The sequence below is a fragment of the Chinchilla lanigera genome, unplaced genomic scaffold (assembly GCF_000276665.1).
Source record: "Chinchilla lanigera isolate Chin_1 unplaced genomic scaffold, ChiLan1.0 scaffold00014, whole genome shotgun sequence".
Lineage (NCBI taxonomy): Eukaryota > Metazoa > Chordata > Mammalia > Rodentia > Chinchillidae > Chinchilla > Chinchilla lanigera.
The window spans coordinates 23170568-23198188 of NW_004955415.1; the positions used below are offsets into that span (position 1 = coordinate 23170568).

At 35.3% G+C, this 27621-nt stretch overlaps 1 protein-coding gene across 1 annotated transcript in view; it reads right to left on the reverse strand.

The window, feature by feature from the left end:
- Positions 1-27621, reverse strand: part of Esf1 (ESF1 nucleolar pre-rRNA processing protein homolog) — a 64507-nt gene that overhangs the window by 14047 nt on the left and 22839 nt on the right. Inside the window, exons 9-11 of the mRNA XM_005380886.2 lie at positions 24787-24948; positions 3628-3749; positions 889-976 (exon numbers count right to left, since the gene is read on the reverse strand). Coding sequence (XP_005380943.1) covers positions 889-976; positions 3628-3749; positions 24787-24948 — 372 coding nt within the window. The remainder of the gene's footprint in view (positions 1-888; positions 977-3627; positions 3750-24786; positions 24949-27621) is intronic.

Here is a 27621-nt window from a genome sequence, read left to right on the forward strand (position 1 = left end):
ACATTACAGTGTGTCTTTATCTATCTTACTCAGTAGATCTGGCAACGTATGACTGCTGACTCTTGCCCAAAGCCAAAATGACCAGGAAAGGTAAATGTTTTGAACTGATTTAGAACATCAAGACAGCCACAATAGTACAACTAGGCCTTCACAGAAGAGGACTTCTAGAACTGCTTCAGAATGCGGCAAGAACAATGGGATACCTGTGTTCAAAGAGAGGAGGGTTAACAACAGTGTGTCTTTCACTCTATGAACAGGAAAAAAAAATCACTATTGTTTTTTATCACACATAGATATTCTTTCCAGAAGAAAAAAACCACAATAAGTCCCCTGCTTACGAACATTCAACTTGCAAACTCTTACACGTGCAAATGGACTTTGCATTATGAACATTCCTAGATGTGAACAAGTTGGTGTATAAGACTTGCTTTGTTGAACTTGAAAAACAATCCAACTTAGGAATGCTTTCCTGGAACAGAACTCATCCATCAATCAGGGAGTACTCTATTATACAATTCCATATGTAAATTAAAAAAATTATATATAGCACAAATTTATTTCATAATTTTACTTCATAATAGCCTTTGCAGAAACCTAGAGACCAATAATAAGAGAAAGTAGCAAAAGCAAACAAGAAATAACTATTCCTCTATTTACTCCCATCTTTGTATAGAGCCCATCTGACTCACTACAAAGGTAATTCCTAGAAAAGAATCTGTCAAATTAACTACAATAAAATCATTCCTTGAATTTACAGATGGCATGTTGAACCTTCCCAATATGACCAATGGTAGGACTCTACTGGGCAGCCACTGGGCAGAATGATTACACCCATGTCACCCTTTTCCTCAGATTCCAATTGAAAACTACAAATATAGGCTGACTTACCTATTTTTTTAACTTCTTCAGCAAAGTATGGGTCATTCAAATCAACATCAGGGGGAAGTTCATCTTCACTGACCTCTTCTGTAAGAGCCTTCAGGTTGAATAAAAACACATATTGTTTCATTAGGAATTATAAGACACGTATATGAGAAAATAATGTAGTTCAATCTGAAATTAAAAGCTTTTAAAAATGGATGCATTTATAAAATAACCTTGTAAGACATTCTTTGGTTATTCAACAGAAATTAAGAAATATATAATGATTGCAGGAAATGATAAAGTGCCTTTTGGGAGAAATGAACATTATTATCAGGGGCACGGTTTTTGCCCTCAAAAACTTTATAATGTATTAAAGGAAATGAGATACACAGACAGGTACATAAGTAATAGTAACTCAGGACAGACAGTGTTAGAAGAGCAAGAGATACAGATATTCAAAAGAGGATTACTTTTAGATGCATAATTAGTGAAGAGATGTGGTTTGATTTCTCTTAAAATTCAGAAATGGCAATGACTCTTGACAGCCTGAAGTTGTGCACTGTAGGTTATCTCTTAAATTATGTAAAATCACTTATTTGCTGGTTAACTGAAGAAAATAACTTCTATGATGAAATTTAAAACATAGAAAAGTAATAAGCAGTGCAACAAACTGTTCTCAGCATCCACTGTCAACAATTATTTGCTTTATACATAACCTACCCTATTTACTGATTTATCTCCAGAAATCTAAAACACCTCTAAATCATTTTAACAAAAATGTTTAGAATGTATTATTGCTAAAAGTCATCCTGTATGTAAAAAGATCTACTAGGTCCTAAAGAATATTCATTTTGACATTAATGTCTTTTTAAGGACAAGTACTTCTAAGAATTTTATTTCACTGATATATTAGTACAAACATGTTTTTAATGAACATTATAGAACCCATATATCTATATATCTACTCACACATTTCTTTAGCTATTATATAGATCTAAACTATACAGGTAGATCAAAATACTAAATACCATGGCACCATACATAAATATGTATTCTATTCATATCTTCAATAATAATTTCTCAATAGCAAAACTGAAGTCACTGAGGCAAAGGGGACAGAAATATTGTTTACTTGAAAGTTCCTCAAACGCTTCTATATACAGAGAGCTCATGGAGCTGAAGCTGTTGTAGTTATTAAGTCTACTATAGAGGACTGAGTCTAGAACACACTGAATACTCAATAAATATATTTTGAATGTTGTTCAAAAAGGAGTCTAGACTTATAGCCCAATAAAGAGAAAAAGTAAAACTCAACTCAAGCTCTTATCATAGGAATCTTCTTTTTTGATACCACGGATTGAACCCAAGGCCTTGCGCTTGCTAGGCAGGTGCTGCAGCACTAAGCTACACCCCCAGCTCAAAGCTCTTACCATAGGAAATCAAACAGCATAGTTCTTTTAAGAATCCATATAGAATCAGTTTGAAAATCATCTTTTTTTAAAAAATCATCTTATAAACTGATTAAGCTTAATCATTGTGGAGTTATTCCATTTACAGGATTTATTGCCTTTTTTTAAGGCTAGAGATGGAACCCAGGGACTTGTGCATACTAGGCAAGAGCACTTTACCACTAAACTACATCTTCAGCCCCATGCCTACTTAGTTTTAAAGGAAGTTCCAGGAAACAGCGAGGTAACATGTCAGTGGGGGCAAGGCTTTCACTCTATTTTTACATTTTACTAACCATTTTCATAAATACTGATCACAGTGAAAGTACAAAAATTACTCTAAAACAGCATTCAACTTTGTAGCCCTTTACTTTTTTATAGCACTAAAAATCACAGCTGTAACACACACACACACACACACACACACACACACACACACACGGTGTAGAGAGAAACAATACGGAGTAATAGCAAGAAGGGACTGAAAGTGAGGGGTTTGCCCTCCTAGCCTGGACAGCCCTTTTGGCCTCCAGGAAGATCCTGGACACTAGATAGCAAGCTGTGTAATAACCTCAGACAAATTATTTAATTTTCTACAACTGTAAACAGAATTGGACAAGAACTAGCCACATAAAATTCTAGGTTGTACCATTTGTGATTATCAGTGATAACAGTGTAAAGCAATGACACTGCTGCTAAAATAATGCACGAGTGCCAAGTACCAGGTTTTTAGTGGCAAAAATCTAAGTGATCTCTGCTATTACTATAGTATCTCTTAAACAAAGGGAGTAAAAGAATACTGTCTATAGACAGAATATTAACACAGAGGAAGTAGTTTTGATGAAAGGATTTAACAATAATAACATATTGAAAGTAATACTGAAAGGCGAAAAATTCAAGTTAAGAACTAGAAATGTGTATCATAAATTTGCAAAGTTAAAAATTTTCAAACACATATATCCTTGAGTAAAAAGAGTCTGTAAAAACTTCTCTTCTTCAAAAACACAGAATGGAATTATATTGCTTTAAGTCTAGATGTACTGACTAACCAATATATTAGATTCAGGTAGCAGGTCAATGTAAAATACTAGAGTAATGATTGAAGAGGCTCTGGGATCTCAGCAGAACTGTATACCATTATGTGGCCTTTCACAAAACAACCTGCTATATATTCTTGCCTCTCGTTCCTGAAAACTGAACCAATAAAAAGGCCTACTCTAGTGAGTAGTTACATTCTGATATAATGGATGGTAAGCACATGGTACTTTCTGATAAATAACTGGCACTCAATAAATTTCAAAATTACCCCTGATACCTTCTGTTTCTTTTTCAGTCTTTTTTTCTCTTTCTTCTTCTCTAAAAATTGTTCCCAAGGAGTCAGTTTATCTTTTCCTTCCAATTTGTTTTTTACCATCTCTTCTGCACTTTCTTTAAGGCCTAGGGAAAAAAAACAAATTTAGTTTAAAATGTTGTATCTTTAATCACTTAAAAGTTTATATAAACAAAACAAATGTAATTTATGTATGTTTAACATAATAAATGCAATACTAAACATTTGTATACACCAAGATTATAGAGAATCAACTATTATAAAAGCTATTTTTTAATGACAAATGTTAAATAAACAAACACAGCAACTTAATACATGGTTAAGCCATGAAGGAAAATCCTTTAGGTTCTAACTTCATTTCTCTTTACTTGTTTTGAGCCTCTAAGAAACATTCTGGGGTGAATAAATCTCAGGATATGACTACTAATTAATTTAGTAAGATTACCTCCACTTGCTTCTGTCACCCAAATGAAAGCCTGTGTTCCCTGGCAACTGCACGGACTAACAAAAATTAATTAGTAAGGCAAGCCTCACTGAAATACCTCAGGTGGAAAGATATACAATCTGCCCTTAAGCATTCTGTGAGGCCACATGGTTAGTATCAAAAGGGGCCACCAACTTCACATTCTACTTTATAAAGTTTAGTGCTGTTATTTGTTCTTATATTTCATCTCTTAAAAATCTGGCTTCTATAACCATGTTTCTAGGTATCTTGTACATTTCTTCATTCTGTAGGTCGAATGACGATTTTTGATGTAAGTCCCTGACCTACCAACAGGTTCTGTTCTGAAAGTTTGTAAGCCAGATTCATTCATAATCCGGCAAAATGAGTCTTATACAGAACATCTGTGAATCTTCATACAGCACACCTCTGAAAGTTTGTAACTGGGATGTTTGTAAAGTTGAGGACTTATTGTACCTGATAACAGTATAAGGGATAAACAGGAGTTCAAATTTCAGTTGTATAGCTTCCTAGCTGTGTGCTCTTAGGCAAGTTATTAAATGTTCTCAGTGTCTGCTTACTCTGCATCAAAAAACCAGAATTATAGTACCTTTAAGATTATTTTTCAAACAGGTGTGTGGTGTACGCCTGTAATCCTAGCACTTGGGAGGCTGAGGCAGGAGGATTGCTGAGTTCAAGAACAGCCTGGGCTACAAAGTGAGCTCAAGGCCAATGTGAACTTCATAGCGAGACCGTCTCAAAAAGACCAAAAAAAAAAAAAAAATTTTTTTGCGGCATTTAGAATATATCTGGGAAAATGACAGAGTCTGAGTCTCTCTTAAAACGAGCATTTCAAACTATTCCATTTATTATTTTTTAAAAATAGACTTTACATCATTTGAAGCCCCACTCAATCTGTGCCCAACCATGTTCTCTGAAACACTGAACCAACAAAAATACACTGTCACTGTCCAAGGGGACAGCAAAGTAGTTATATTTCCTTTTCCAAGAATATTAAGAATTGGCCAGGGTTGGAAATTTTTTCATACCTTCTCACCCCATTCTAGTTTGAGCCTTATGTTCCTTAATGCAAAACAAGGCAGGCAGAGCTAGGAAGTACAGAGTTCCTCCCAACTACATGCCCCTAACCCTCCGGAATATCTGGTGAAAGTCCAAATACATGAAACAAATAACGATAGTGCTTTTAGGCACTGAGCTGCAAAGAACAAAACAGCTGGAATAGATGATCTCTAAGGTCCCTTCCTTGCCTTTTAAGCCAAGACTTAATCTCTACATTTCTAAGACTTAGAAAAGTATTACATTATATATACACTCAAGGTTATGTGGATTTGTTCTTATGACATACTGCTGGTAGAATCTCTGATTTATTGGATGCCAAGTCGGAAACACCACTTTCCATTCAAAAATGCTTCTTATGAGAAAAACAAAATTCACTTTGCTGAACATTTTTCAAGAAAAATGTGTACCATACAAACCACGTCCAAACCTCTGAATGTTTCAGTAGGTAAACAGAACATAGGAAATGTAAATTCAGATCCTCTTTTCAGAGAAAGCAGCAAATTCTGATAAAACAAGTTGACTTCAAATAACAAAATAAAGGGCCAGGGATGTAGCTCAGGGGCACAGTGCCTGCCTGGCAAGCTTAAGGCCCTGAGTTCAATTCCCAGTACAAAACAAACAAACAAGTAACAAAATAAAATAATTTATATATAATGCCTGTAAGTTAGCACACAGTCCAACCTCCAGTTTCAAAAGCATAGTACTGTATTTTATTATTAGGTGATATTTAAATAATTATCTTTATGGTATTCTGCTATAATTTCATATACATTTTTTCCATATAATTTAAAAACCTTTTGCCTCAAAATATGAAATGCAACGATTTTTTTGTTTAATTTTGATCCTTGAAACTTAAAACTGTACTTCTAGCTCAGTACAATGGTACAGAAGTTTCTGTGTTATCTCCTGTAGGTGACTAGAGCACTGGTTGGATGTCTCTTTACCTGTTTTAGGGAGCTACAGATACCTTGAGAATTTTTTTTTTGTCTGTTTGAGACAGGGTCTCTCTATGCAGTTCAGGCTAGCTTTGAGTTCACTTTGTAGCCCAGGCTGGCTTCAAAATCGCAATGATCCTTCTGCCTCAGCCTGCTGAGTGCTGGAATTATAGGCTCTGTTTTTTTGTTTTTTGTTTTTTTTTTTACCTTGAGAATTTGATGAAAACTACAGACTCCAACTCTGGAACCTGGGTTGAAAAAACTTGCAGGCTATGGTCCGAGTTTTTGGATACCCAGTAATCATATGTAAGGAGTCCAGGTCTCAGGTAAAGAACACTGACACTGACTGAACAGTCCGGAAGAAGATGACAGCTCACCTTGTACAACTTCAGAATTATCAGTACTGCCATTTGTAGATTCAGGGTTTGCCAATTTTCATTCTGCTGCTACTTTGGACTGGATGATTTTCTGATGTGAAGGGCTATTTTGTGAACTTTAAGAGATCTAACAATATCTCCAGTGATGCCAGTAGCCCCAGTTGTGACAATCAAAAATGTCTCTAACATTGTCTAGGGGAGCAAAAATCACCCCTACTTGAAAATCACTATTCTAGGCAAGAATTAGATGTCATTTCTGAAAAGAGGGGCTATGTAATTATTTGTACCACATAAATGCTGCATTACTTATTTCGTACTTGATTACATAATATCTTTCTACTTTGTAAGTTTCATCTGAATATGCCTTTCCTTCTAACTAGACCAAAAGCAGCTTACAGCCATCTTCTTTTGTATTCTATATTTAGCATAGTGCCAGACACATAGTAAGTACTTAATAAACACTTAATTGATCTGTCTTGAAGGAAGGATTCCTATTTCAAGCCAAGTGTTTGATCTTTCATGTTTGGAACATATTCTCTCTAACAGAAAATGAATCAAAACTTTAGGGCTTTTAATCCTAAAGAAGCTCATCTGGTTTTTTTTTTTAAAAAAAAAGACCTCTTATTCTAGAATAATTCACGAAATATTTATTCTTAGGAAATAATACTTTTCAGGTATTTAGTTTATTTACAACAATAAAGATACTAGAAACTATCTTAAATACAGCCTAACTTTTTGCCTGGATCTCACTTAATACATCAAAACAGGAGAACGACAAACACATTGCAATGAATTACCACACCACCATGATAACTTAAAAATGCTTTGTTCTCACTGTCATCATGAGGTCATTTAAATTTCTTGCAGCAGATCACAGTTGTTTATGTTCTAAATTCTTAAAAATATGCCCATCCCAGAAGTCTCTTGGCAAATGCACAAGAACATTCTTCAGAGACAGTTTTAACTTCATTTGAAAGAAGCCACTATGTGATCAAAAAACAACTCATAACTGTTTTTGCTTTGCACAATTTTGTCCTAAATTTTTTAAAAGTATATCGAAGGACGGCTCAATTATTAAGAATAATATCAATAATCCTAAAAATAAGAGACAAAACCAACTATGAATAAAAATGACTCAGTTATGATATTAATAATTTAAGCACAATCCATTCAGAGTTATTTTGGTGATTTGCATACATATAAAAGTAGTCATAAATATCCTTAAAAAATCTACTAACACAAGAGTATACATTCCTCCTGATCCTACTCATGAAATATTTGAAAAGTCTTCAAAGGGTAGAACATAAATAATTCATCTACATACTATAATCGGCTTTGTTTATAAAAACAAAATACAGATTGTAAGATTTTTGATATAGGCTGAAACCAGGACTTTATTTAAAGGAAGACAAGATTTACTGAGAATATTTACGAAGACTTGTGGCTCAATCTTTTTTTAAAAATAGCTGTATATTATAAATCAGATGGTGTAACAATTCCAAAAGCTTTTAAAATGTAACCAACCACCACCACTACCACCAAAACTCCAAACTTGGAATTCATTCTGGGTACAAGACTTTATAGAGGAAAACCACCAGACCTGTCTGGCAGAACACCACTATCACAGGCACCCCTTCAAACTGGCCCATTAGTCCAATGGTATGAGGACAAGAAAGGACACATTACTCATATAACAAGAGTCAACATGTACCTGGTCCAGATAAGTGAAGGGGATCTTTGTGGCTTTTTCCCACCATGGTATGGTTAGGTGACTATGCATACTTTGTATCCTTAACATATATCTGATAAACCAAATTATTAATCTAAAGAGAAAGAAGATTTCAAGTGTTCTGAACTTGGTTCAGGATTTATGTGAATTTCATAAATTTCTTCTGAATTCTTATATATAAACACTATGTTCCTTTGTCCTCAATTTATTTGTCATAGTTTTAAAGTTTATATGTATGTAATTAAAAAATTTATTAATGGCAATAATTACTAGGCTGAAAGCTCCACGAGGCCAGAGACCACAGCTCATTTGCTTCTGAAAGCAACTGTAGTGGTTAGAGGAAGGCGTAGCATACAAAACACATCTTGGAAATGTCTGTTGAATAAAAGAGCAAATGAAAGGGAATGAATCAAATTTGTTCACAACTGATGGACTGGGAGCAACACTGCATGAAATTTTAAAGTAAAATAAAAACTAACCATAGGAACAAAAATAAATAGCAAAAACAAGCAATTAACTATGGCCAATAAATGCTGTTTGCTGCATGTAATATTGGTAGAATACTATTACATCTACTACATGGAAATAACACAGGCAGCTAAAATGAGAAGGATAAGAATAAGAAGTTACAGATATATTGCACGTTGTGGGGTCTGCCTATGATTCCAGCTACCTGGGCAGCTGAGGCAGGAAGATAGTGAGTCCTGAGCTAACCCGGGAAACTTATATCCTGTCTCAAAAAACATTTTGAAAGGGCTGCAGATATACCTGAGTGGCTGAGTACTTGCATAGTATGTGAGAGGCCCTGTGTTCAATTCCCACTATTGCAAAAATAGTTAAAAGTAAGATGCTCAGGAATGATTTTTTACCTGTTAATTTTCAATCTGTCAAAACATTCAATGACGTAATCACAGAAGATATCCACATAAAGCACTCATTGAATGCACAAATATAAACTTTGCTGTTGATCACCTAAAAGCTGTTTCACTGGGTAAAACTGTTTTATAACTGTCTTGAATTTCAGTGCATCTTACTCTACCCTTTTCCAAATCTCCTTTTACTCTTCTTAAAATGATGCCTTCCACTTGTAAGTATGTTCAGTTTTCTACATGTCAAACTACCCGATGCTTCTTAGAATCAAATCTTTCTAAAAACCGGATTCAAATACAAGACAATACTTGGGCTTCATTAGGGCACTGTTTCCTGTATTTGCCTGCAGTTTATTTGTATGCTTTCTTTGCCTTTCAAGCAGTCTGTAATTACCTAGTAGTACTAACACTAACCCTGGCCAAGTGTGGTGAGATTATTTTGGTAATTAATTTATGGTTAAGAAGACTGAAGAACTATTTATTCTACTATTAATTTTAAACATGCTTAGGGACAAGGTAGAAAATAAATGAAAACTTTTAAATAAATGGGTAAGATATAAGGAACAAATGCAATTTTCAGTTCAGTGGCAATAAGAAAGGTAAAATAGAAATATAAACTAGCTCAGAAGCAGAGAGTTTTCCTTGGGGGTACACACTAACCTACTATGGTCTAGTATGGATCTGGGATTGTTATGGGCAGCTGGCCAAGGAGGCAGGAGACATTTGGAGTGTGAGCATGGTGGGAGGTCCCACCCAAGACCACTGCATGAAGCCAGGATCTTTAAGTATGTTCTCAGTGGGTGATGCCCCTCCCCCTACAACTGAGAGGCAATACATGCCTGTTGGGGTTTGGATATGGGCAGGGCAAGGGAAATAAAAATACATTTCCCCCCAAGAGAATTTATAACCACAAGCCCACAAATCCATGGGTATTGCGGTTGGAATTCACACTACTTGTGTGGCCCCAAATACTCCAATCCAAAAATTTAGTTTCAATAGGTCTTGGATTAGAAATGCCTTTAGCAACCTGGCAAATACTCTCTAAAAGAAGCACTTTTGACCCAGCACCCTGAGAATTTACATAAGAAAAGAAACACCCAAGACAAAGTGATCAAAATCAAAATTCACTAGGAACTAGAATAAGCAGAAAAAGACTACAACACAGAACTATAAAAAATATGTATGATATGGAACATAAAATCAGCACATAAAAAAGAGGAAATTAAAGGATCATATTATCAAAAGGATGAGACAAATTTGAAGGAAAAAAGCTTCATGAAGCTGTAAACCATTAGGACCTTGCACAATACCTGCAGAGCCTCATTGGAAGCCATTCTTCCCCTGACAGTAGAGGCTGTGGTGGAGCTCTGGAGAAGTCTGCAGCAGGATTCCTGCTGCCTGTGCCGACAGTTGGGGAGAGGACACTAACTGGTTGTGGGGTCCCAAAGCAATGGGAAGCTGGAGAGAAAGCTACAAAGAATGGCTTTCACCCCAGATAGCTCACTTGAGATGTTAGTAAGAATTGCCTCCTCAGTATTCTATAGCGATGATGATGATGAGGAGGCCAAGGAGAGAAAATAAAGAGACTGAGAAAAAGCAGCTGCTTTTACTGCACCACTAAGAGAAACAGATCCCAGGTCTGATTCCCGGGGCTCCAAGAAGAACTCGACAACTGCATTCATCTGCTACCACTGTTAAAAGCCAGGCCACCTCAAGAGGAACTGCCCTAAGAGGCCCCATGGGCCATGCCCTGGATGCAAAGGAGACCACTGGAGATCGGTCTGCCCTCTGAGGTGGAGGCCCCAGAGCTCAGACCCATGCTACCAGTTACTCCAACAGGAATGAGAGGGCTTGTGACATGGTCTGCCTTCTCCCTCTGGCCAGACCGTCATCTCCATCGAGGAGTCCTGGGTAATCATGACTATGAAGGAACAAGAAAACAGCCTGTTGCTAGACACAGGTGCGAGTCTCTCGGTCCTTCTTTTCAATCCTGGCCTTCCTTCCAGCCATCATACCTCAGTGAAAGGAGTCACTGGTGAAGAGGTAATATGCTATTTTTGACAACCCTTAGGCTGTAACTACTTATTAGATCCTTCTTGCATATCTCTGTCTTCCTGAGAAACCACTTTGAAGATACCACCATGTATTACAGCAGCCATTGATATTTTCCTAATCTATCCATAACTGTGTAAAGTTTGTAATGTTCCTATACTATTTCATAAATGGATGTATGTTTATTATTATGTGTTTCCTACAACAACCACTGAGAATAGTTAATGATTTTTCAATAGGTCACTCATGTATAGCTCTATTTATTTTCTTTAGAAGCCACTTTGAAGATACCAAAGTATAGCACAACAACTCTTGATAATCTCCTACCTCTTTTGTCTCTAACTCACTATTATTTGTCTATTTGTTTTCCTGAGAAACTACTTTGTAGATAATAATATGTAAAACGATAACCATTGATAATTTCCTACCATTTTGTCTGTAATTTGCTAAGTCCCCCCCATTATTATGTTATCCTTCTTTTACTCTTTAAAATAAAAAAAAAAGAAAAAAGAAAAAAGCTTCATGAAACAACAATAAGAGAAATGATAAATGGCTAAGTTAAACAGGACAACAGAGGTAAAGAAAGAATTAATGAAGTAAGAGAACTGAAGAAATTATCCAAGTATGCTATACAGATTCAAAGGTACGGGAAATATGAATCATCTGATACAGAATAAGAAAGTATCACACACACCAAACAAAATTTCAGAAAGAGAAAATAGAGAGGATGTAGAAAATATTTTGAGAAGATGTTTGGTAAATTTTCAAAACTGGTAAAAATTCAAATCTGCAGGATTCTGGGTATCCAATTAATTTAAGCAATATTTAAAGCAAAATAACAAAAACAACACCCCTCCCAAGTAAAACAAAAATAAAAACAAAGGAACTAGATACATTATACTAAAACTCTGTAACATTAAAAAAACACATCTTAAAAGCCAAGAAGAATTTAAGACAGCACTGCGGAGCAAGGTCACATCTTATGCTGTTAAATTATCCACTTTTATGATTGTGACTGGTCCAGGAACAGGCAAATAAACAAATACAAATAAAGCACTGCTGTTGGGAATGTAAAGCACCACCACTATACTTTTAAGTCAAACGCTCATATCCTATGACCCAGTAATTACACTCCTAAATGTCCAGTAAAATTTAAACACATAAGAAGATAAGTACCAGAGTAAATACCTCAAACTACCAAAATGTGTAGCTAACAGAACGGACATTTAAACTGTGGTACAAACCGCATCTACAGGTGTAGGTTCATCTGTCTGTCTGTCTGTCCATCTGTTTATCCATCCATCCATTTATATCTTTCAAAAATAGTGTTTAGCAAAAAAACAAATGACAAAAGAATACCCAGGGTTATTTTTTTATAAAAGTTTAGGGTTAACAGAATATAGACTGTTTAAGGAGACACATATTTGTGGTAAAACAATACAGAAAAGAAAATGATTAACACTATATAAGGGTATACTGTACTGAGACTGGGTACAACCAAAATGATATTTCAAAATGAATTTCAAAAACGTTCCTCACTGTAAAACACTTGGGTCTCCCTAGCATTCAAATATTTCAAAACCTTCATAACAGTTAATCGATATAAATTAAAATTATGCTGCAATCTAAGTATTTCCTTCCACATTCACTTGGATGAGTTTGTAAGTAAGTTTATTCCATATTCTGACTATGGTAGTCAGTCCACTTTATCCACGGAGGATGCATCCTCAAAGACTGCCAAAAGATCCCTGAAACCTGCAGTACTGAACCCAACACACTGAAACTGATGCTGAGACAATTAACTGAGAATGGAGACGGCTAACAGGTGAGCAGCACACACTGCATGGATAACTCACATTCGGGGTGAGAATATACTTTATTTCACAATACTAAGAATGATGTGCAATTTAAAACTTATGAATTATTTCTGGAATTTTCCATTTAATATTTGTGGATTGTGGTTGACTGTGGGTAACTGAAACTGCAGAAAACTACAAATAAGGGGAAGGGAGGGGAGTGCTGCATTTCCAGAAAGACTTTCCAAATAACCAAATAACTACTAGAAAAGCAGTAACTTCCCAATTTTGTTCCTATTATGATAGATATAGAAAATGATCGTGTTTGTACATCACACTGGAAGGTCAGCTTAGGGGTTTTGGCTGACCTAAAGGTTAAGGGATCAATATCTTGGCATATGTGTCATCCATTGGTGGTATGTTAGTGTGAAGTCTTTGAATACAGCAATAACTTAAGGTTTACTCTTTCAATTTTTCTAATATACTTTGAGTCTATTTCACTGACAGCGTCTTCCATGCAACATAAATTAAAGATGAGAATAATGTAGAATCAAAGTAACATTAAGACTTCAGTATTTCCACTACTTGTCTTATATAAGCAAGCACTGTTTCTAAATAATGATTCCTCTCAAAATATTATCTACTAAGGAGATCTAGGATAGTTAAGTATTCACTGGGTCCAGAAAGTTACCAAAATCTTGGAGTAATAATAACATACATTCTAAGAAGCCTGAAGGCAAATAAATTCTATCTTTTTTTTAATGTTCAGAACAGTTTAGTAATTAGAAGATAGGCTTCTCAGATACCGTCACATCTATAATCCTGGTTGTAGACTAAAATGTTCTCACACTTTAAGAGGATCTTTTGTATCCTTTTGCACATAATGGTACACACATACAGATTGGGAAAAACATTGAACTAAGAAGCTAGGCTTCAGTGCCTTTAAAAATTTTAGTGGGTTTTTCAGACAGATTAAAGGTTTGAATTACAGTTTTCTCTCATAGTTTTATGATCTTGAGCTAGTCTGTGCCTCAGCTTTTGCTTCTAAAAAATAAGGCATTAACCACTTTGATGAATTTAATATTATTTATAAAACACCTTGCACGGTTTCTGAGAGATCATAGACATGTAGTAAGTATAAGATCCTCCTTTCTCTGGCGGATATTTTAAAATATAATTCTTCTAGATTGAAAGAATACATCTAAAAAATTACTTAAAACCATTTCAATCTTCTTCTGTTTTTAGAGAAAGAGTAAGCAACAGGAACCAACCATGAAATATGTTTTATAACAATCTAAACTCACAATGTTTAAGAAAAGACTAGATAAGTCCTATAAAGACAGTCTTTCCAAATTATGCAAGCCAATTCTTAGGGAAGAGTATGCCTTCAAAGTACATGCTTCAATTTACTGAGGTACATCATTCTAAACACCAAAGGGACTTCATCCAAGTCAAACTGGTGGTATATATCTCTAAGGACATAAAAGATCAGATTTTTAAGTTTATGCCAAATGACTTTACAGATAAAAGTTCTCCATGTTACTGAAGGAATAGACTAAGGGTGTATCTCTTGAGAGTTCATTTGATGAGAGCTAATCTTCCCATCCTCAATAAAGATTAAAGAAAGGAAGGCAAGTATCCCACATTCCCTTCCCCTAGTAGATTATATCTGGCAAATGTTATCAACAAGAAAGCATCAAATTCAACAGGCCTAGACACCAGTTCAGCTAATAGAAGCTTTTTACCAGCTTTGCCCTAGACCTCAAAGCTGAAAATGATCACTACATTATGGTCAGTGAGCAAATGCCTATAATGGCCTAACCAAAAAGACACAGAAAAAGGCGGTAAATCTTTCAGGACACAAGAATGTGACATATGGTGTTACAGTGGGATTAAATTTTGTACTAAACCAAAAATCTCTGAAAACATACTCATGCTCTAACCTTTATGTGGCTTCTCCATCTCAACATATTACAGAAACTAGATTTGGTTGTGTGTCTAATTTTATCAGCATTTCTGATATAGCAAAAATTAAAAGTTCCCCAATTAACACTGTAAATAGAACATTATCATAAAATAATGCCTGACAAGAAATATGAGATGTTCTACTTTTAAGAATTTTATCTCTAAGAAAATCTGGTAAAAGGTGATTATGGTTTCCATAATAATAACACATAAAGAACCTAATGCACAACGCCAAGAGAGTCATTTGTATTTATTATATTGTTGGTATATGTTTGCAATGCATAATCATTAGACTCATCTTAGGGAATTTCTATATGTGAAATAGGTGTGATAAAAAATACAGTGAATGTTTAAGTATTTTAAAAATCTTACTACAGTAAAAGACATATTGTACTTAAGAGTTGGGCATGGTGGCATATGCCTGTAACCCCAGCACTCGGGAGGCCAAGGCAGAAGGATTGTTACAAGCTTGAGACCAGCCTGGGCTACAAAGTAAGAGCCAGCCTGAAGTGCACAGCAAGACCCTGCCTCAAAAAAACAAAAGACATTGCACTTAGTTTCCCTCTAAAATCTAAAAATACTGCTCTCTCTAAACAGTTATCCCACCATTCTTGCCACTTTCTGGTTTTTTTTTTTTGGTACCGGGAATCGAACTCATGACCTCAGGCTTGCAAGGTAAGCGCTTATGCCACTGAGCTATATCCCCGGCCCTCTTGCCACTTTCTGAAGCAGATCTAGAAGTCTTCTTTCCTGAATGTCTTTAGTTGCACTGTTGTGGCTTGCTCCATGTCAATTCAAAACAGATACTTTTCATGATTAGTTTGACTCTGAGGAGGAGCCAGAAGTCTCAGGGTGCCAGATATGGTGAACTGATGGCTGAGGACAAACTAATGTTCTCACGAGCCTGCCTTTCTGTTGGATGGTGCTCAGTTGCAGCGTTCCCTGTATTTTTAATCATACCTTGTAAATATACTCACAAAAGAGGACTTCCAGAACCACTGCAGAAAGTGGCAAGAACAATGACATAAGCATGTCCAAAAAGAAGAGTAGTTTAAGGGGGATTAATGTCAATGTGTCTTTTACTTAAAAAAAAAAGTAACCGTTAACCTTTTTGGTCACCAACTGTGCACATCTCACCTTGATTTCTCCTTACCTGACCTTCAAGAATGATTGTTTTCTTTTTAGGTTTTTTGAGACTATACTATGTAGTCAGGCTGGCCTGAACAGAGATCTTCCTGCCTCAACATCCTGAGTGCTGGGATCATAGGCGTGCACTACCACACTCAGCTTCCAAGAGTGATTTATAATTTACCAATCAGAAATTACAGTGCAATGTTAGACAGATATTACGAGTATAAAGGTAATCTAGAAACACATAAAACAAAATATAAGTGAAGTTTAAAAGCAAAATGTAAAACTGGAACATAATATAATGAACTATTGTATTTGTAGACGATCACATGTAAAAATGAATGTGTTAAAGTAGTAAACTTATGGGTTACAGGCCTCTTCAACTTCAGAAAAAAAGGACAGCAATAACGCAACAGTTGAAAAGTAGTCTAAGTGGATTCTGTCAAAATAATATATGGAACATGTATGAAGAAAGATGGCAGTCTGCTAGTCAGGAAGTCAGCACATACACAGGATGATGCTGGACACCAAAAATAACAGGCAAAAGTTTTGCTTTAAAGACCAGACAATTCACAACTTCAAACAGATCAGCCTAACTGTGGGCAGGGGGGGAACAATGCATACAGCAAATTCTTTTTTGTTGGACTGACTTCCAGCAGACCATAACTTTATGGCAAAGTTAAAAAAAAATCAAAACAAAACACTACATGGTCCAGAAAGAGTGACTACCCGTGCAAACTGTACGACTGGTGTGGCATATGAGCAAAGAAGGCAGGGCTGCATTAAGGACATCATTCTAGATACTTGCATCTAGAGGCGCTTATTTATTTCCATTTTTTTTTTTGGCACTGGGAATTGAACTCAGGACCTTCCACATGACAGGCAGGCGCTCATGCCGCTGATCTATATCTCCGGCCCTAGCGGTGCTTATTTAAATGGGATTCTAGGAAGGTAAAAGAAAAGGAGACTGATTAATCTAAAACTATTTAAGGTCTGGGAATTTTAGCATTTTCTGAAACTGTATAAAACTATCCTTAGAGTTTTTGCATAAATTTTTAACAAGCTTCCTAGAAAATGTTTTTTAAAAAATTCTTAATATTATTAAAAGAGAAAGTAATTTTTAAATATTCCAGGAGACACTGAGAAGTGTATTAGCAACTCTGGAGAAAATATGCTAGCAAATTTTTTGATAACTCTAGCTGCTTCTTGCTTTTATTATATATTCCACACATGATTTGAAGGCTTTTGGACCTTCAGAGCTTGTTTTGAGCTTCTAGCAGGGGAGCGCAGCTACTCGTATTCCCTTGACCAAGGAATGGTCCTCCTCTATCCGGGGTGGTCATCCTCTTTGATGGAGTGTGCAGCTTCGGGAGGGACGCACATGGAGCATTGAGAGGGGAAGGGGTCACCTGCCTAACCAGCCAGATCAGCTGAATCAACCCTGGCGATCAGTGGGGTGACAGATGTTGCAGCCAGATTGCCCTCATGTCCTTGAATGCATTTTGCACAGTATGAAGTTTCAGCTTATTACCTTACTAAGCCTTTAGAGCCAACCTGTTAATAGATGATTCAAGGAAGGAACACACATTTAAATTTTAAAATTATAGTCACTAGTTGGGCATGGTGGCACAGGCCTATAATCCCAGCACTCAGGAGGCTGAGACAGGAGGACTGCTGTGAATTCAAGGCTAGCCTGGGGTACACAGTGAGTTCAAGGCCAGCCTGAACTACACTGCAAGACCTTGTCTCAAAAAAAAAAAAAAAAAATCTATAGTCAGTTAATAGTTGTGTCTGTACGAGTTACAACAGTGCACTCGAGTGACCTACTATCCTCCACATCACCAAATGGGAGACGAAGTACAAATTCTTTGAGCTTATTTTTAAGTTCAGATTTTCCATTTAATGCCCTCCTTTAAACTCAACTTAAAATTTAAACATCTGGTTATTTTAAAAGTTCTGACCCAAAAATATTTTCATGAATGTATTTCAAATAATGAATGCATTGGCAATAAATGAAAATAGAGATATTGCCAAAAATAAATAGTGAACAGGTTTTAAGATGTCTGAAATTAAAATGTTTGGAATGGGCCTGCCTACCAAAATGAAATAAAACTGATCCAAATACATTTTTTTTTCCAAATGAAGAATGAATATACAAGAGTCATACAATCATGTCTCTAATGTCTGTGTATGTGTGCCTCTCAATAGACGAATGAACAGAGGAATAGAAATGAAATAAAAAAGGGGAAAAAAGGACAAAGATCAAAGAGCAGATGCCAGAATAAAACGGCGATTGCAATTGTAAGAGAAAGGAAAGAGAAAGCAGAGAAATGGAGGGAAGTGAACAAGGTACTCAGTGGGCTGGTTGAGACATGAGTCTTTCTTCCCCGTAGTTTCTAGGCCTGTTGGTATCCTAGAACTCTGCGCACTCCTGATAAGATCTCCTCCTTGATATCCACAGGATCACTACTATTACAGCTCCAAAACCATCAGAATTAATCTTATCTGCCCTTTATTCATATTTAAATCTGTCACCCCAAGAAATCACCAACTTCCAAATCATTTCTCTTCCTAAGTCTCATTCTTACTCAATGACTGAACCCTTTCTACTCACTTGCAGTCATAGCCAGTCATTAGCAGCTATTAGCAAAAACTCTTTTATCACTGTACTTAGTAATTTGAGCTGCACCCAAACTGGTTTCCCCTTGAGGAAAACTGCCTCTTTTGTGTCCCTTTTAGGAGGTAAACTGCTCTCTTCCACAGTCTAGCCTTCTTGGTACTCACTGCTAGTTCCAGTCCCTGGGCTGGCTTCAGGGCCCTTCACTTTTTGCTTTTTGGTGGTCCTGAGAATGGCACCCAGGACACTGGAAACATGAGGAAAGTACTCTGCTACTGAACTACATCTGCAGCCTAAGCCCTTAACTTTGAGTATGATGTTATCAGACAATAGCAACTACTATCCTTTCTTATTACAGTACCTAATGACCACAGTATTGCACTCACTTCCTGAAGAACTGAGCTCCTTGCTCACTACTATTCTTCCAATACATCTGTCAGTGTTATGAGTAATTTCAGTATCTGCACCAATGACATGTCCAACACTTTAGGCCTTACAGTTCACCGAATCTTGTTAGCTTTCTATGCTCCACTTCACTCTATCTCATAAACTCAGCTATAGGATTGCATCATTAACAAAAACTGAAATTTCATTATGTTCTTAACTTCAAGCATAATACTCTTATTACCATCCTGATTTTTTTATTTTACTAACACCTCAAAGCTAACACTTCATATAAGAATCCATAATTCTCTTATTTATGAGAGAAGTAAGAGAAATTTTATCTTCCTTCACCTTCCACGTACCCTTGTTTCCCTCCTATCTCAACACAGACATGATCTATCATTGCAATCACCACTTGCGTTTATCTTTCAGTCTATTCCACTCCCCCTCCTCTGGCTCGGTCATACTAGGTTGACAAAACTTCTAGTTTGGTTTATTCTAATATTTTCCTTATTCTATGCCTACAGCACACAATTAAATATACTAAAGAAAAGATTTAATTATGCCTGCTCCTCTTTATATCACCATAACCTTCAGGTGCATCCTTGCCACTGCTCAGAATCTTAACAACCATCTTATACTTTTTCAATACTCTAACTCCTTTTTCCTTCTCTCTAACCTCTGTTGTAATTTCTGTTGCAGTACTACCTTGTGTTTCATCAGAAAACACAAATAGAAAAGAATTAAAAGCTCCCTACGCCATATCTACCCATTAACCTTTTTGTAACCATATTCTTTGCCTTCTTTTTTCCTGTTACAATGGATGAACTGTGTACACAGCCACTAAAGGCCATTTCCTTCACTTTTACAAAAATATCCCAAGTCCGTTTATCTACTTCAGTACATAGTTTTTGCATTATCTTTTCTTTTTTTTTTTTAGCAGATCACTCCCAAAAGCATATGGTGTGCTATTTTTGTTTTTCTTGCCATCTTAAAGAAAATTGCTCTGTCGACTTTACTTTCCATTCTAGGTTTTTCCCCATTTTTCTGTGATCCATCATAGGAAATCAGCAGTTGTTAAACCATGAATCCACAGTGACTTAGAAAAGGAATGTTGTGCTGCTAACTGTACTCAGTTAAAATGATAGTCAACTGATTTCCTCATTGTCAAAGCACATTTTCTCCTTTGTAATTGATAAGTAATTTGTGAGGTGATACTGTGTAAATATCCCACCCTTCAATGTGTAATCAGGTGGTTTTATGATTTTTGATGATCCTTACTCGAATACACTGCTGATTGCAAAATGGTAGTTTTCAATTTCTTTCATTCTTTCTGCATCTGTTAGCATTCTGAGATCTTTCACCATTCCTTTTCACACCACCAAAACCATTCAAGTTAACAATGATCTCTACATAGCTAAAATCCAATGGGCCTTCTTAGTTTGTATTTTATTCTCACTGAAATTCTCACTTCCTTCCCCAGTGGATATCCCACAGACCTGAATTTCTTCCTGCTGCTCTAGTAGCTTTTTCTTAGGTGTTTTGGACATTTTTTTGTCTGTCTCTAATAAATGCTGGAGGTCTCAGGATCAGTTTCTGAACTTTTTTCTTTTTTACCTATATCACTAAGTTCTTGTTCTTATTCACTCTCAGTGCTCTCCATAACGAAGATTCCCAAATTTTATCTCTAGTCCCAACTTCTTCCTTGAACTATTCTGTATGCTCAACTGACTCCTTGGGATTTTGTATTTAACAGGCACCTTAAACTTAATGTAGGTAAAAAAAAAAAAAATTGTTGATGCTCTCTTGTTCTATGCATCATTTTATTATTTCAGGATTACTGTAACCACCTCTTGATTAATTTCCTCAATGTCTGTTTCCCACTTTAATGTATAAATCAGAGAAGTCAGAGTGATCCTGTAAAAAATAAAAATCAGATCTTATAGCTCCTAGCTCAAAACTTCCTAATGGCTTCTTAGAGAAGTTCATGTCCATATCTGACCTTGATAACTGACCCAAGTTTCCCTGTTGACCTCATCCATTTTTCTCTTTCAGTCTCTCCATTGTAGCAACATGTTCTCTTTGCTGGTCTTCAAACATAATAAAAAAAATTATAGCTTCAACGCCACTCATTCACTATTTCTTCTGCTTGCAATGTACAGCTCATTCTCTGACCTCTGTTCAAATATTTTTCTTCCTTGTTTGTCATGTCTGTTTCCTCATCACTGGAATATTTAGAGAGTAAGAACTCTGAGGTCAGGGATTTGTATGTATTTTTCACATGGTGTTTAGAATAAATCCTGGTATATAGTAGGTGTTCAGTAAGTATTTGATGGGCTAATAAAGGAAAAACTAGGGGTACTGAAGGATGTCTATTTTCTCTTTTGGTATTAGGGATTGAACACAGGGTCTGCGTGCTGAGCTACATTCCCAGCCCTTTTGAAATTTGTTTTGTTTTTGAGATAGGGCCTTATCAAGTCACTAGGCTGCCCAGGCTCAGCTTGACTTTGTCATCCTTTCGCCTCAGCCTTCCAGAATGTTGCAAAAGTTGCAATTAAAGGAGTATGCCATCATACCTACCACTAAACACCCTTTCCACTAGTGTCTGTTAAACAAGAGACAACTAAGAGAAAGAGGACTTATGTTATACATTATATTCTCTCTTTTGAGATCAGTAAGATGGCATTATTCACATTCTGGATGGAATTCCACAGATACTAACATTCAGCTTGCATCATCTACTACAAAAAAGCAACAGAACTATTAGAATAGAAAACATGTAAAAGATATAATAAAACAGATATGCTTGTATACTTCATTTATATTTATATTACAAATTCCCTAATAAGGCACATTCATTGATGAAAACTTTATATGCACTGTCTTATCTACTAATCAGAGTGAGGTAGGCAGGAAATTTTAGCAACCATTTGAGATACCAGATATCTCACATACATCAAAAGAATGAATTATAACTTTCTTTAAAAATTCCAAAAACAACATTTTCACTAATTTATTTATTTATGTATTGTTTTGAGACATGTAGTACAGGGCTGGCCTCAAACTCACAGCAATCCTCCTGCCTCAGCCTCCACAGTGCTGGGATTATAAGTGTGCACCAGCAGGCCAGTATTTTTACTGATTTATAATCCTATTACTAAAGCTGCATTGTAACATCTCCACAGGACCATAATACCAATAGGAACAGTAATTTTTTTCAATTGTTATACCAGTGAATCTATTTTCTATGTCCCTTAATACTTTACAATTAAGGGATTAAACACCACATGTCACTACACAGTATAATCCAATGTAAAAAGGAAGTTTAACTAGCGCAAACTAAAAGTCCTTTTAAAACTCAAACCAAACCATATTCAACAAGTGTTAGTGATTAAGAGTAAAGTAGTTACTTTTTTAAAGAGCTTAATATTTTGGAGATTTGGGCCTCAGAAAAACCAGTAAATGATATAATCTCACAGTGACCCTCTGTGGTTTACTTAAGTATAGCATCTTAAAAATCCAAAGGTTCAACATAACTATTACTAAAAACATATTTTTAAAGACGCAAATCAACTAAAATATACAAATGACTTAGTGCTTCATAGTTTATAAGGTACCTTTAAAATATCTCAAGTTCAGCAAGAAAAGAATTACTATTCTCTCTTCCAAAAAAGTAAACTGATGTTCAGAAAGACTAGCTCAAAAACCTTACACTGTATGTATGTAGAGTACCTAAAAGATCCTTTATCTTTTTATACTCACACATACACATGTAATGAGACCCCACTGGGGCCTTTAAAAATATTATAGTTTAGGACTTTTAAAACATTTTAAATTGAAGTACTTAATTGTCTATTTGAGAAAGTCAATTTTCCTCCATCAATTAAAAGTGAAATGTACATATATCCAATAGTGATAATTTCATAACATTGGCATTCATATTGATGCTGAAGGGATTATAATCTAGCGTAATATTTATGGAAAAAAATTAGGCCATACCCTCAAGACAAAAAGTATCCATGTCCTTTCCTAGTTCTTCTATTTCTGGGAAGTTATCCTATGAAAATAATTCAAGATATGAAAAAAGCTACATATTATTTATAATATCCTAGACACTTGGCATCGGAGACTTAATATTTGAGGTTTTGACACTGGTAGTTTTAACAGTTTGTAAGAGAACCATAGTCTGATCCACAGCATATGTACAGTTGCTCTGTGAGGGAGGAAATCACGTAACTAAGTAAGTTAGCCTGACTGCCAGCATCTGCTTCTCAGTGCCTGGTTGTTCCCTACTAGTCTTCACATGCATAAAAGTATTTCTAAAGTGGGGAAAAAAGGAAAAACATCTGTGTTAAAAACAGTTTTTAAACTTAAAAGGTTCTAAAAAGCAAGCCAATTTGGTGATAATAAGTAAAGAGATCTAAGAAAGGACTGATTATGTGGGTTTGGAATCTGTTTGCTTTCTTTGCAATGCCATAGGTCTACTGTAGTGAAAGATTAGAAATATGGCTAAATATTTGACAACATAAAAATGGTAGGTTAAACTGCATTTCAACTAAGCAGTGTTTAAATAAAGGTACTAGAATTATAGTTTTTCATTTTGAATTTTCAAAATAATTTATACACACTAACATTATATCCACAAATAAAAATTCAAGATAAAAATATACTGCTAGATAGAAGAGTACTTTGCTTTATAAGGTCAGCAGTACTCTGATAGCAAAAACACTGCAAGAAGAGAAAACCAGACATCAAAATTCCTCATTAACACAGGGTCAAAAATTTGTATCCATGAATTCTGCAGCCACAGATTCAACCGTGGATCAAAGAAACGATTTTAAATAAACTGTGTCTGTACTGAGCACATGCAGACTTTGTTTCTTGTCATTATCCCCTAAAAAATACAGTATAACAACTTTTTACATAAAAGTTACAATTGTATTAGGTATCATAAGTAATCTAGAAATAATTTAAAGCACACAAGGATACATGTGTGTTATATGCAAGTAATAGAGCACTTTATATAACAGACTTGAGCATTTGTACTATCTGGGGGGGGGGGTCCTGGAACCAATGCCCCAAGGGTACCCAGGGAAAACTAGGTAAATAGCAGTAATATTCAAAGAAACAGTACTAATTACGAAACTACATGCTGATCTGCCCAGGACTGTTGAACAAAACAATGTGTGTGCTACAGAATGATCCCTGTTTATCCCAGCTTTTATCTTTGTTTAGTTCTGACACTGGTTTAGTTAGCATTGTACTAGTACTGCAGTACTCTACTATGTCACATTTCTTTGGCTAGTTAGAGCAAAACTGGACATGGAATGGAAGACTATGCAACACATATTTTTGTGTTAGTGAAGCCTTACCTATTAAAGATTAAGAGAGGTTATGAAAGAAAAGATCACTCGGGAATTACATATTTTGAAAAGCTGCATAATAATTTTAGAGCAATGTTGCCCAGATTCGAGTTGCTATATTAAGAATAGAGGAATTAAACTTAAGAAGGATCTACTTTCACAAATGGACAGGAATAATTAGTTAGTAAGTCAAAGAAACTAAGAGAAAGCTCGTAAGAACCTAAATGCCAGTCCCAAAGTGAGTTAAACACACATTAATTTCCTTACCAAATCCTTTCTACAAGATAGACTATTTTATATTCATGTTTCCAAAGAAGAGTTACCTACTTTATCTTCACATCTGAACACATTCAACAGCCCCAAATACAGAAAAACAAACCATTTTGACAGTATGTAATTCGTACCTGGAATCCACTTAATTTCCATTTCCATATCATTTTCTTTGTTTTTCTTTTCTTTCTCTTGAATAACCTGCAAGAGCTCCCTGTACTTAGCAATCTGTTCTTCATCATCCTTCTGACTTTTTTTTGTCTTCCCATCATCTTCTCCACTGACTTCCTCATTACCTAAAAAAAAATTCCATTAAATACACAGAAAAATATTCATTTCTATTTTCAGTGTTTAGATCACAGCAACTCCAATAGCATTCTAAAAAATGTCAGATATATTACAACCAGATTATCAAAATCAGACTTAAACTTTTGGACTTTTAGAGCCCAGGTCTCACTATGCAGTTCAGGTTGGCCTTGAGCTCATTTTGTAGCCCAAGCTGGTCTCGAACTTGCAACAATCCTCCTGCTTCAGCCTCCTGAGTGCTGGGATTATTGGCATGTGCACCACGCCCAGCTCTTGAAATTGCCTTTTCATTGAATTAAATCATTATTTCAAAATAATTTTCTAGATACATAACATCCTTGGACCTTTCTTCCCTATAAGATGTAGAACAAAAATGGTTTTTGGCTTTTTGTCCTTTCCCATTCAGCATAGTAACTTTAAAAACATTCTGTTCAATAAAAGGAGACAATAGTATTGGAATGAATTCAGTACTTAGCTTTTCAGACAGAAGAGATAAAGAAGTTGTTTATAATACAAACCTAAGGATATTAAGTTCTTTTTCATTTCACTGGTGAACAAGCATTTTAATGGATGCTGGTAATATATTAATGATAAAAAATTACAAAATTAATTCAATTAATTTCATTGTGTGGAAAAATATTTGCACTTCCATGTCATAGTTTTAGAAAAAAATAATTAGAATACAAAAGAATAGTATAAAATTCATGGGCAAGAAAAAATCAAAGAAAACTAATACATTAAGTTTGTTTGTTCTACATTTCCATTGTGACTCTCCAAGTAAAAAATCCTAAATTAGGAACCTGGGTTTTAATGTAAAACATGTAGACTTATTGAATTGGCTAAAAGTCTCTAGTAGAGGAAAATTTAGAAGAAGAATAATGAAGTTCCTCTCGTCTACAGCCTGTGGCTAACTTAGTTGGTCACCCAAAATATCTTACACTATGTATATATCTGTGAAACATCAAGGTTAACACACTGTCCTGACATCTTTAAAAAGGTGATATGGAAAGAAATTGGTTAAATAAAAATATTTCTGTACTTTTTTCTCTAAATGAATAAAAAATGGTTGAAGACATTCTTTCCATCCTATCACACTTTTACATTTTCACTCAAACAGCTGAAGTTCATTTTTTTCCTGTTTGTGTTTTGTGCCACAATAATAATGTTGGATAGAATTCTGTCATGTATCCTGTAATTCAATGGATAAAACATCAGGAACACATTAGCAAAATGGCAATGTATTTCTTTCTATTAAAAGCTTACTTCTGAAAACATAATTAGAAGCAAGCTCTTTCCAGGTTGAAATTTTAGTGGTAAGTCTCTGATGGCTTACTTTAAATTGATTTTTTCCAGTACTAAAATTTTACTTTCTGAAGCTCTAAAATGTGGGCTAACTCATGTAGGCCTATTTTTTCCCAATTCAAGGACAATACTGTTTGAAAGCCTTATTACTATTTAAGAGATTTTAAAAAAATCTATTCTGAGAAACAATAACTGAGAATGTCTAGTAAATCTAAAGCATGCAAATATACTAATGGATCTATCACAGCTACTAATTTAAAGAATTCTAACAGTAAGGTACTCCTATATAATAATCCAGAATATCTTATAACTCAGAAGTACTCAAACATACTAATGTATCTATCATGGGTACCAAATTACAGATTAAAGAGGATTAATATCTAGAATAAAGAACTCAAAATAAAAGACCCAATCAAAAAATAGGCAAGTAATATGAACAGACACTTCTCAAAAGTACAAATGAAAAAATGTTCAATCTCATTAGCTATTAGAGAAATTCGAATTAAAACAACACTGAAATTGTATCTTATCCCAGAAAGAACGGTTATCATCGAGAAATCAAATAGTAACAAATGCTGGTAAGGCTGTAAGGAAAAAACAACCCTTTTACATTGCTGGTGGGAATATAAAATAAACTACTACAACCACTATGGAAACCAGTATGGATATTTGTAAGTAAATTAAAAGTAGAAATTCCATTTGTCCCAGATATTCCCTTTCTAGGTATCTTCTCATAACAGTTAAAGATATCATATTACAGTGATGCACACCCATGTTTACAGCAGCACAATTCATAATAACTAAATCTTGGAAGCAGCCTTTACGTCTGCGTATATGGACAAGGATGAATGGAAAAAGAAACCGTGGGATCTCCATACAATGAAGTACTACTCCACGATAAAGTAGGATAAACTTGTCATTTATAGGAAAATAGATGTACCTTGAGACCACAATGTTAAGTAAAATAAATCAGACAACCTTAAATATCATATGGTTTCTCTTATATGAGAAACCCAAAATATAAATGAAGAGCAACACAAAAATTGGATAACAGCAAACAATAAGATAAATGTCTCTCAAATGGGAAGGGATTCAAGAGATGGAGAGTAGGGAGAAAGAGGAAAAGGAGATAAGACAATCAGGATGTGTTTTTTTTTTTTTTTTTTGGTTTTTCTCCGGTACCGGGAACCGAACTCACGACCTTGCGCTTGCCAGGCAGGCGCTTTTGCCGCTGAGCTAAATCCCCAGCCCCTAGGATGTGTTTTATGCATGTACCAACTCTCACAAGAAATGTAAACATGTACTGCAGACATATACTAATACAACATAAAAAATTCTTACTGTATCAGGGGCTAACAATG